Source organism: Xiphophorus hellerii, chromosome 15 (genome assembly GCF_003331165.1).
Source record: "Xiphophorus hellerii strain 12219 chromosome 15, Xiphophorus_hellerii-4.1, whole genome shotgun sequence".
In the NCBI taxonomy this organism is placed as follows: domain Eukaryota; kingdom Metazoa; phylum Chordata; class Actinopteri; order Cyprinodontiformes; family Poeciliidae; genus Xiphophorus; species Xiphophorus hellerii.
This window is the reverse complement of record NC_045686.1, coordinates 17,797,460-17,809,569: the sequence shown is the minus strand read 5'-3', so window position 1 is coordinate 17,809,569 and position 12,110 is coordinate 17,797,460. Positions and strand designations below refer to the sequence as shown.

The following is a 12,110-nucleotide window of genomic DNA, read 5'->3' as shown; positions in this document are numbered from 1 at the left end:
CCCAGCCAGCAACTTATTGCCGCTCTTGTAACTTATGAATGTTATTTATGAGTTTCACAGATGATTGCACACCTGACCCCCCTCACCCCCCCAAAACAAAACAAAACAAAACAGTTAAAAAAAACACTAATGAAATTCAAGAGGCAAGACTGGGGAATAAATGACAAGTGCAAGGAATATAAAACCACAAATACAGGACACAGACAGCTGTTTGCTGTCTTTTTTGTGCATTGGTTTGGAAAGAAAAAGTTCTGAAGTAATACTCAAGTAAATCTTTTGTCTCGGCTGAATTTTTTATAGTAATTGATGTACTTTAGTCTCAACTAAATCAATTGAGATGTGGCTTGACATTATCAACTGATATTTTTACTCTAAACATCCTAATAAATTATTTTAATGAAGAAGTAATTTTGGGGGGTTTTTTGAGAATTTTGGAAATTTCTGATGAGCATTTCTAAATCCAATTCAGAAGCAACTATTTTACGGTGAAAACTGTTGGTCCAGTGTAATTTTACTCCAAATTTTAGAACTGTTAAAAATAAATAAGCAAAGCAGCCCTCTTTTCACGTTTGTCACTATTGAAGCAATGAGGTTTCCACACCAAGACTTTCCATATTTTTCGCAACTAGACATATTTCCTAACCACCCAAATAGCCTTAAGGCGGGGAACATTGTGGTAGCCTTCTTTCAGCCAGCTGACCAGAAGTGCACAGCGACAGGTAAGAAGTAAGGCAGTTATTCATTACCGTGTGGTCCATTCAGCTGGTTAACACTTCAGTCGCGTCCAGCACTTTCTCTGGAATCTGATTAGAATGACTTTACGTCACAGGAATGACGTTACTTTATCATGAATTGCTTTACAACCGCAGACGTCCAACTCCCAAATTTACAGTGAAGGTGCAAAAAAAAACATGATTTTTTTTTTTTTTTTTTTTTACTGGAGAAAAGAAAAGACAAGTGAGCTCATCCGGAGGCACATTTGAAGTTTAGTAGCTCCAAAGACTTGCAAGTTTTTGCAGAATCTTTTGGACTAGAGATTGAGTCCTGTAGTCTCAGTCTCTAGTCCAAAACTAAATCCTTCATTTTGTGAAACAGCTTGGACAACAATTGATGTCTCAGCAAACCATCTGCTTGGAGTAAGCAACGCTTTGCTCTGATTCCATCCTGTTCTTTCGGTTTTAGGCTTAGGGTTAGTGTGATCATCACCTGAAGATGCCGAACAGAAACTAGAGCCTGATTTTTTTAATACTTTTTTTTCCCCTCCTTTTAGAAATTTGCCGATGGTTTCCTCAACTTGCACACAGTCGTGTGCCGTCACGATCCGGCATGCTAACTGTGTTTTAATGCGCTGGAAACAGCAGAGAAGCAGCGCTAAGGAGGAAAAGAAGAGGACAGGAAATGTCCCTCCGCCCGCCCCAAGTTTGAGTAGCTCAAGTTCAAAGACGACATGAAACGAAGGGTTCCTCTAACTCATGCAAACCCTCCGTGACCCATTTTCTACAGAGCGCTGACCTCCATCGGAGCAGAATCAGCTGCCATGACAACATGCACTTCACATCACAGCAACCATCGTTATCATCATCATCGTGATTATCTTCATCATCATTTTCAATGGTGCTCTGCAGCAATTGGGAAAACAAAAGGGAAGCATGCCGCCAGAGTTTAAGTCTTATCTTTTCTACGGAGGTTTTCATGCGCAAGACAACACAGGAGGAGTGGGGATGAGTTCTAAGAAAAGACTTTCGGCACAGCGATGCGGTTATGTCATGTGTGGAGTCGTTCTCTGTCTCTTCCCTGTCCCTGCTGACATTCCACCTCCACCTGAAAATGCATGGCAGCAGGCAGCAGGGGAGACACGTGGAAGCAAAACGGCTGAGTTTGGACTGTGTGAAGGTGGCCGTTAGGAAAGGAACAAAAAAAGAAATAATAAAAATAAAAGGAGGAGAGGGACAGAGGGGGAGGGGTTGAAAACAGAAAGGAAAGAGGAGGTCATACTTTGGGCAACGGCGTTTCAGACGACCGGACTTTCTGGGGAGATATCTGTGAAGAGAGCAAGAGAATTATTGTTCTTGTTTCCCCCTCTTCAGAGATATCTCCTGTGGCATATTGCTGTTCTCCGTTACTGAATTTTCCCTGAGTTCAGGTGTTCTTGTCAGGAGGACCTGAAAGCGGTTCCTCTAGGACTAATAGACAATGTGCTTCTAAGCAATACGGGCCCCTACATGAGCGTTCAGTTACAAATGACACAAGTGTTTGAAAAGATTTACGTTAGCAGAGAAACTGTGGCTCAATTTAAGCAACAAAACCTTGTTCTGGTGCAACCGACTGAAAGTTGAGCACAAGCATCAAGGTGCAATTTGAGAAATCTTCCCAAGTGTAAAGGGGGGGGGAGGCATAAATAGTCACTGACTGTTTTCAATGGACTGAACGTGTCAAAGTGACGTGTTAAGCGGGACCAATGAACAACAACACATCAGAGGAGACACTCAGAGAGAGGAGAGGAAACACACGTTCACAGAGGAGTTACACAGACTGAAGAGAAGCATTGGCATGCAAGATGGTTTCACATGATGGCAGGTTTAAATGCTAAATGGAAGACATACGTAAATCAGATAAATTCCAGAAAATTTATTTAGAGAGGCTTTTTTTATGTTTTGGGTCAAAAGTCCCACCGGATTTAGTGCTGGGTCGTCTGCCATGTGCAGTGCCTTGCAAAAATACAACCGCAAACTCCTTTAAAACTGAGATTTGTTTGTCAAAGGTCAATAAGGTAGCGTATAATTGTGAAGGCTGAAGTAAAACTGCTCAAGAAGCAGAATATTGATATCAACTAGTAATTGGTAGTTTAAAAAATAAGAACAACCAAGCACATGCTTCTTCCAACTGCCTTTTGAACATGTTATGTTGACATTACTCTCTTTTTTTGTTGTTGTTGTTGGACTATTTTGCAGTTGCTATTGTTTTTTTGTTTTTTTTCATTTAATTATACATGTTTGTTTTTGCTTTCCCAGTTTTGGGAAACTGGTTAGACTTGATGGGAAGATGGGTAGAGGCAATCCTGAAATGGCCCAGTCAATGTCCGGCTCAGACTCAAACTGTGGATCTGTGGCAAGACAAAACTGATGTTCACCAACACTCCACACATAATCTGACTGAGCTTGAGCTGATATAGGAAGAAGAGTCTTCACACGGCTTTTCTAATTCTACCACTTTACAATTAAATGTTTTGCAAGGCACTGTAATGGCAATATCTCACTAAGAGATTTTTGAAAACATCAATAATTTTCTATGAATAGCAGCTCCCTAAATTGAAGAGACAAAAATAGTTTTAGATCAACACAGAGAGGCAGGGAAATTGTTTCAGTCAATATCAAATCGAGAATTAAGTTTTAGCAGGGGTTTTATCACATGTTTTAATAAATATTTGGTTTATCAGTTTTGTTGATCTGTAAATGTGCATCGCATAATGTCAGAGGAAACTAACTAGTGAAGGTTAAAATGGAGACAACGCTGTAATAATTTCAGATATTTGATTGGTTATGGTGGCCAGATTGGAGGAGTATCCACTTTGTTTCTCTAATGGAAGAGGGTAACAAGTGGGAAGAGAAGAGGTGAGAAGAGACCGACACCTACACAAAGAGAGAGAGCAAAGATTCAAGACAGGAACAAGAAAACACAGCATAAAGAAAAGCGTACAGAGACAGAAAGAGGAGGGACGTGGGTGAGTGGAGACAGCGATGACGCAGGACAAACGATGACCGCAACAGACGGAGACATGGCAATGACTTGTCCTCGGCGCCCAGGCCAGATGCCCTCTGCACACTCGTGTTGTACCTTCATTGGCGCCAGCTGGATGGGGGTGATGTAGGAGGGGTCCACCATGGGCTTGGGCCGGTTGGCGGTGTCGGCCAGCAGGCTCTGCCATTGCTGTGGCAACCCGGTGAACTTCTGCTCCCGTGGGTCAAAGCCCGTGTGGACCCGGTGCTCAAAGTTAGACGGGGCTGAGATCTCCAGCCGTTTCTTCTTCTTCCCAAACATGCTGGAAAACCCTGGCAAACCTGGCAACCCAAAGGAAACGCACATTAGCACGGCGCAGAAATAACGACGGACAGGAAAGGGTAAAGCCTGCGCCCTTCATCAACATATCTGTAAACTTTTTATACTCAACTCTAGTGGCGGGTCATGTGGGCAGTTGCCCAGGGTGGCACTAGGACAGGAGGGCAGTGGACAGATGATAAATGAGGGTTTTACTCAATAAATGCTACAACTGCCACTGCTTGACTCAGTTAAAAATTTCTCATCTTATGCTAAAAATTAGGATTTAAAATCTTCTTTTTTTAGTGTTAGACTTTGTCTCTTGAACAAATATGGCTCCTTCTTGTCTTTATCAGTTCGGCAGGTAAAAGGTTTGGAGATTATTCCAAAGCTGATGTTGGGAAACCTCCGAGCAACAATACAACAGCTGAAACCAACAAATCCTCAAGTGGAAATAGATTTACCGCCTTTTCACAAATGGGCGAAAATGGTAACATTTTCCACCATTCACGTTTGCCTCCAGCTTGCGGTCAAAAGTACACTGCTCTCAGCGGTCAGGTCTGTGATTGGGACCTCTGTGTGTGCCCTATTGTGATTCTGTTGGTTTGGGAATTTGCGCGGTGCCCAGTCACAAGAACAAAATGTCATGACTCTGTTGTTGCAGCTGTGAAAGAAAACTATTGTGCCAGTCTGGTCAAGGAGGCACTGTCTTCTGACAACAGTCCACCCCACATTCTTGTTTTCCCCCTCGCTCTCTGCTACGGCTTTAGCACAGTCTGCTGTGCACAATTCTTTTTATAAATTAAAGCGGTATCGCTTGAATTTAATCCTCATAAAAACTTTGGCCCCCTCTGCCGCTATCTTACAGTTTTTAAATGAAAATCAGGTAAATTGTTTGTTTGTTTTAAAACAAAAAAATCTTTAATCATTTATTTTTTAGCTTAGCATCTAACATAAAATGCATGTACTTATTGCAAATATTCAATTTTTTCCTGCCTCTCCATAACTTTTAGTCACGAAGAGACAGAAAAAATTACCAGAAACATTTATATTTATTACACCGGCAGGAGAAAAGTGTACTTTTCATGGGTTTTACGATATGTTGGGTTTGTTTTAATGACATTTTAAGATTACAATACCGTTAGGGTTAATTATTTTATCAACTAACACATAATCTTTAATTGGTTTTAAAACAGCTGCTGGTTGTTATAGTTTTGACAGCATCCACGTGTTGCTGTTGCAGGCAGCATTCATTAAAACTCCCAAACAGTCCCAGGAAGCTCCCGAACACCGATTTTAACTGCCTGTTAATATCGGCGCACGACTCTTCAAACATTTCAGTTTTTAAACATTACAAAAAATGACATTCTTTAAAACATCTGCGCTTTTATAAAACCTGCAAAAACATATGCAGAGCCAGGAAACGATTCTGTGTAAACAGAGTTTAGCAACAAGCTTCTTAGTAACAGGGAGGTCACTTGCTGCAAAGTGTTAATTAAATCTGGACTGAGAGAATGACTAACTTTCCTTGGCAGGGACTCTCTTTCAGATGCACACACTGAGGAGTCACCCGAGTAAGGTTCTCAAAGCAACTTTAAACAGACGTGGCAAAAATGCAATCATGTAAATCGCTCTGTGTCGTTTCCTTTGCTGCCGGGGGAGGAGAGCCAGCCAGGCTAAATTAGTGGCCTCAAACAGGAAAGATGGAGAGATAAATTGATGGGAAAGCACCAGGATGTGGGGGGTTGATGAAGACAGAACATGAGAGCTGAGGAGGAACATAAGCAGGAGGTTAAAGAAGAAAAAAAAAATTAGGAGACAAAACTGAGCGGTAACACATGAATATGCAGGACACCGCTTCAAGAATTCAATGCAGATTCAAAAAGGTGTTTTAGTTCGGTGAGATCCTTCATCACACAGGCATGTTTACATATCCTCGGTTTACATGATTGTAAAATTATCATTTTAAAAATGTAGCTATTTTAGTTCAAATGAAAAAAACATCCAGTAGGGTTCATTTAAACAATGAGCCACTTTTAACCATAAATTTATGAGTCATAAGAAAATTGCTTGTAATTTTAAATCATCCGTGTGAAAAGTGATCATTAGCATTCAGAATCTTAAGAGAACTTATTTTGGAGGCTGATTTAACTGTGGCTCTAAAAAAAAAAAAAGAAGAAGAAATATGACACTTTTTTTTATATTATTAATTCAATCCATTTAGCTATAAAAAATGTGATATAGACGCATATACAGCTGTTCTGGCTGTTGGCTAAAATCCATAAACAGACCCAGAGTTTTTGACCTGGTTATTTTCAGAGCCTGTGCTTGAGGTGTACTGTGCTAAATAAAATACAGACATTTAGACACTGCTGTGATTTAAGCTAGAAGGAGTCTTCTGCAAACATCCTTTCAGTAGTGAGTGCATTAAATCCTATAGTGACTAAACTGGGCTTTGCTAGTTGTGGAGTGAATCACTACAACTGAATCAGAAGGGAGTAAGGCTTGTAATCAAGTCCCTTCACAGTAAAACGTGCAGTTAGACCTGCATCTGTTGCTTACATACCGACTTGCTTTTCCTCTTGATTACACGAGATAAAGATTGGACGCAAGGACTCAAATTTGAACAGTCAAGACATGCAAAAGTCTGAGACAAGCGACTCGTTTTTGCAACTCAGGTACGACTTGAGTCTAAAGGACAAAATCGAGTCTTGAGTAGGTCACACACACCTGAAATAAGTGAAGGAATGGATGGATCGAAGGTTGAGGATCATCTGGTGGCGTTTTGGGATGTGTCCGCTAAAGAAACAACCATCACAATTTACGATCGCTAAGGATTCAGGAGTGAAAAATAGATTTTAGAAGAATTACAACTGAGCAGCGAGAACTTGGCTGCTCAGCAGTAAAGGCTGTTGTAGTGTACCTGCTAGAGTTTTGTTTCAATAATTCATGGCTGGGTTTTTTTTTTAGCTTCCACACTATGTTTCTCACAGTATCAGTATTTCCAAACAGCCTTTCTTTTAACTGAATGAAAAGTACAATGGGCTGCTATTAATCGTATGATAGCAACAGACCAGGAAGGGGCAGCACTGAGCTACTCTGAGCTCACTACAGTCACTTCTATAGCAACTCCTTAAAAAGACTTCAGTAAAGCCTGTAAAAAATTCTTACGGTTTTAAAATTTCAAAATGTTTCAAAATGCAATGCTATGTCAGATGAATGTAAGATGATCAGCAAACTAAAGGCTTAATTCCTCATGATACCCAATGGCTTTGGGATAGTGTTAAAACACTTATGCTATAAATGTAAAGAATTCTGTGAATTTTTTTTTTTTAATGCTATTACCATTTGTCAAATTCCTGCATCAAATAAGATCTCAAAGACAACCATTTGAGGATGTGGACTCAAGCAAGAAGCAGAGTAAAGATGCAAGGTGTAGGTTAGCTCACCTTGATAGTGTGAATATGAAGGCGTCAGCAGTGCGAACGGTCATGTGTAAAGAAAATTCTCAAGTGATGAGTGATGGTTATTAAAATAGTCCAGATCATGAGGTGAGAAGTTGGGTGAGACGGACCGCGGCAGGAGAGAATTGAACTCTGGGGACCAAATGGTCCAAAATAACCTGCTGCTGTAGTGACTGCCAGATCTTAGTGAGGATGTGTTAGTTATTGACAATCAATGTGATGGAGGCCTTGTGCATGAGGGTTATATTCTAGAAAGACGAAACGTTCAGCCTGGGATAGGTGTTCATTCTGCATGCGCAGTGCTGTCAAAGTATTCGTTCTCTTCAAACTTCTTCTATTTTTCAAGTCACACTAGTGTCTCACACACTTTTATATCGGGGAAAAAATGTATGACGATCAATAAAAAAGTAAAGTAACAACTGGATTAGTTTTTGATAACTATGTTGGTTTTAAGCGCCGTGAAGAACGTTTGAGCCACTTTTCTTTGCCGTTTTCCCTTAAAGCCGGAGTACGTAAATTATATAATCAATATATTCTTTACATATTCGTTAACACTCACCGTGTCATGGCATTATAAGATGAGGCAGGTAATATGTAAGAAGATCAATCTCCTCTGCCTTCTCCCTGTCATCCTACTGCCATCTGCAGAAATACACCGCTCGGTAATAAACAACCAATCAGAGCCAGGAGGAGTGTTTAACCGCTGTCAATCAAGCTTGTGTGCTGTGTAACAAACACTTTTTTTTTTCTTTTTTTTTTTACAAAAGTCACCTATTGCAGCTTTAAAAAGTGTGCTTCATGTTTTTTGTATTAGGTTATGCAAGTATGATATTTAAAAAAAAAACCTGAACAATCTTAGGTCTTAAAGTGAGACAAAAATGCAGAAAAGGAACAATAAGTAAAGAAACAAAAACTTTTTAATGGCGGAAAAGAAGCTTCAATCTATATGGTCTTGTTAGATTGAGGGATCTACGTCTGCAGATTGGGAATGCCCAGCAGAAACATAAAGGTGATCGGAGATGCGGCCCTGACACAGATAAAGTTGAAAGGCGTGAGTGTGAGTGTGCTGGGTGTTGGGGAGATACGAGACAGGCGGCAGCGGAAGGAGAGGAGGACAGACCAGCAGATTTCAAATATTTTCATCTGAATCAGATGACGTACTCTGCAGTCTCTCAGTCAAGCAATATGACATAAAGTGAGATCTATCAATTGAGACACAAGATAAAACCGTATAAAAATGTAGGAGTCTTGGACCAAAAAAAAAGAAGACTTTCAGAAAACTTTCATGTTACACCATGATCTATGCACCGTACAACACCTTGCTTTCAGCGCAACAAGATTTAATTGTGGTCTGTAAGCATCCGGAGCGAGAATGTGACCCCTGACCTACATGAGGATGAGATTATTAAAAGCTAGCAGGGCTTAAGTCTTGTTGTCCAAGCTCAGCTGGAAGGAGACACAACAACAAATGTACATCCGAGTGTTGGTAACACAACTGGTGATCTGTTTACGTGCCCAGTCCAAATTTACTCCCGCAGAGCTTTTAGCAGCTCCTCTTTCACACCAGTCCAAACACTTATCGGACGGTACTTTGACTGTGCAGGCCTCTGGGAGATCATGCCAGAGGAGCTACTTACGCCACAGCTTCTGCCACATAAGCACCTCTCGAGGTTAAGTTTATGGTTGGACCGTAAAAAACACTTTTGCAAAGTTCGGACTAATGCCTGAGAGGTGTTTCTACGGAAGAGTAACAATGTCACTTCATCGATAACATTGCGTCTGGACGTACGTGGGATTAAAGATTTGCGAACCCATAATCATGGGCGTGTGCCTGGAGTGAGCTGTGACAGTGTCAGCAAACTGTAATGATGAGTCAGGCAGTTTCTATTGAACAGCACGGAAAGGAGGGGAAAAAAAACCCCCAACATGGTTCAATTTGGAAAACATTTTATAACTTATTTTCTTAATAATCAAAGTAAGTAAGCCATTAAAAGTCTGCAAGTTTACTCCAGGATTCATAAAAGGTTTGAAAATCTTTAGATGTTGCATTTACTGAATGCTATAAAGTTGTTGCTGTTTCATAAAAACTACTTCAATAAATCAACAACAAATTAATTAAGCAACAAAAACATAAATATAAACAAAATTCAAACAAAAAAGCAACATTTGAAACATAATCAACAAAAAGACGGTTGAAATGTCCCATCGTACTCCTTAAAAGCTGAACAGCCTTTTAATGAGACGCTAGACATGCTAGACTGCACTTTGTTGTAAAGAAGAAAAAAATTGGCTGTTTGTAAATGCGGTATGTCCAGTCATGTAAAACACAGACAGTCATTACATGGAAACTACAAGAGCATCAGTCGTGGCTAAAAGCACCGTTGATACTTTCAGTAGCATGTCTATTGAATAGCCAACTCCAAACTGGCTACTCAAGCAGATAGCATGCTAATTAACTAGCCAACATAGACATTTCCTGATACTTAATACAGATCAGAGCAACAAAAAAAGGATATTCTGTGCAACAATAGCAACAGATCCCTCTAGGTTGGGGTGTGGCTGCCAGTGAAGAAATTTTTAAGTGACTTTATATCACGTTTTATGAGGAATGGGTAGGTAGAGCGGGAAATGGTGAGACAAATTGCTGACTTGTATGTCTTCTAGTTTAGACTGTCGTGGTCAAGAAAGAGGAAATCCAAAACGCAACGTTTTTTATTTACGGACCTGTCTACTTTAACTGATGATCATGAGGTATGAAGCATAACCGAAAGAGCACAATCGCACAAATAAGCATGTGAAATGAGGTTTGAATGCGGTCCCCAGGATTTCTTCTGGGGGCTCGTTTTTGAGGTTTTCTCTTCATGTCCCACTGAGAATAGAGCCCAGGTAGGCCTGGGACTTCAGCAGCTAATGAGTCTGATAAACAACTTGAAGAGGTGTTTGAAAATACCATATTCGTCATTCTATTTGACTAAGAACAGCTAACAAGTGGAGGACTTTGCAAAATGCTCATGTTTGGCTTTCCATGGAAGTTTACCCTGAAAGCAAACCACATGATGCTGAAAGAAGTCTCCAAAAATGTCATTCTGCTTAAGGGACTGGCTGAGAATTAATGAGTGGAAACTCTCGGGTCTTGATCCAGCTCATGTGCTATCGGGTAACTTGAATTAAGCTGTATATGCAAGAAACCCCTAAATATCTCACTGTTGGATGAGAGAAGTGGGTCAAACTTCCCTTTGGACCAATGTAACCTTCGACGGGTGGATGTCTATGAGAAGTATTTCACTAACCCTGTTTCAACCTAAAGGACTAACACCAGCTATAACTAGGTAGGATGTCGTAACTTTCTGTTGTTTAATGGGTAAAATTTTTATTTTTTTTTTAAAGTTCCTATGCAGTAAAAATATGCCCCTTTTTTCCTGCACAGCTCCAACTAGGCAGCAGAGGAAATACATGTCATTTTGGTTCTTCACAGTACAGCTCAAGCAAACCAACATGCGCTAGAAAAATCCTGCAGATCTTTGAACCGTGCATGTATTAAGTCATAAATCACAGCTGTAGGGCCTTGGCACTAAGTACAGCTTGAAGAGCTAAAAATGCATTGTGTTGTACAACATGGAGCAAAAAAAGAAAGAAAAAAAACAACTTTTCTCTCTTCACTTGCATAATATTCTGTTCTTACGTAACATTTAACACCATGTGAACACACACAGCAAACATTCTCCACTAAGGGAGTTTATACAAAGGGATTATTAAACAGTCATGTTTTCTATAGACGATAAACACTGTTCCAAAGATACTTAAAGAGGCTACTGGTCCCAGGACGGAGATCCTGACTCCCAGGCTGATTTGTCTCCAAACCATCTGTCACCATCTGAGCCTCCACAGGCACTTCCCCTTCTGTGTGTGGCAACACCTCGATACACACTCATGCAGTAAGAGCATGAACTCTGCACATGTGTGTGCACCGGTTATCTGTGCTGGCCACGTCTATTTCTGGTTGCTACACGCGCGCAAACACACCATGGCAACAACATGGCATGTTCACTTTTGTACGCCCTACGTTGTAATTTAGAGGCACGATCTGGCGTCGAGACGCACAAAAAACAACGAAACAGGTTTCCTGGATAATTTGGAAAGCAAAAATGAAAGTAAAATAGTTCTTCTAGGCTGTCGTCTTCCTTTGAAGAGAGACGAATGGGAACTAAAAGGTCAAGAGTTTCGGGTCGGCGCTCGTTTGCGGCAACTTAATTTGGTTCGAGCAACAGAACATGCACCTATTTGTCTTTCTATCATCACCAGGTGAGCTCTTTGTATCCCCTGTTACTCCATGCTTATTCGCCAGCTCGTATCGCCCCCATTTGCATTCGCTCACTCTGGACCCCGTTCCTTCAGATGATTTAATTGGCTGAAAACTGTTTACACAGAAACGCGTTTTCACCCCTCGCTCCCTGTAGACGATCCGAAGAATCGTAAACAACTTTAGCAGATGAAGAGGCTTTCTATCACTCTTGCACAATTTCCACAACACGCTGGGAGGTTTATAGCATCCCGTATTTAAATTACATTTGAAGACTTGACATGATTGGGGAGCTTTAGCATCCTAGATTT

The 12,110-nt window shown here is 40.6% G+C and overlaps 1 protein-coding gene across 3 annotated transcripts in view; it reads right to left on the bottom strand.

Moving 5' to 3' along the window:
* pak5 (p21 protein (Cdc42/Rac)-activated kinase 5) overlaps window positions 1–12,110 on the bottom strand; it is a 75,555-nt gene that overhangs the window by 37,147 nt on the left and 26,298 nt on the right. For 2 of the 3 annotated variants that reach the window (XM_032584658.1, XM_032584656.1), the window contains exons 2-3: window positions 3,835–4,058; window positions 1,996–2,040 (exon numbers count right to left, since the gene is read on the bottom strand). In XM_032584658.1, coding sequence (XP_032440549.1) covers window positions 1,996–2,040; window positions 3,835–4,038 — 249 coding nt within the window. In that variant the 5' untranslated portion in view covers window positions 4,039–4,058. The remainder of the gene's footprint in view (window positions 1–1,995; window positions 2,041–3,834; window positions 4,059–12,110) is intronic. The other variant, XM_032584657.1, reaches the window with a different exon arrangement.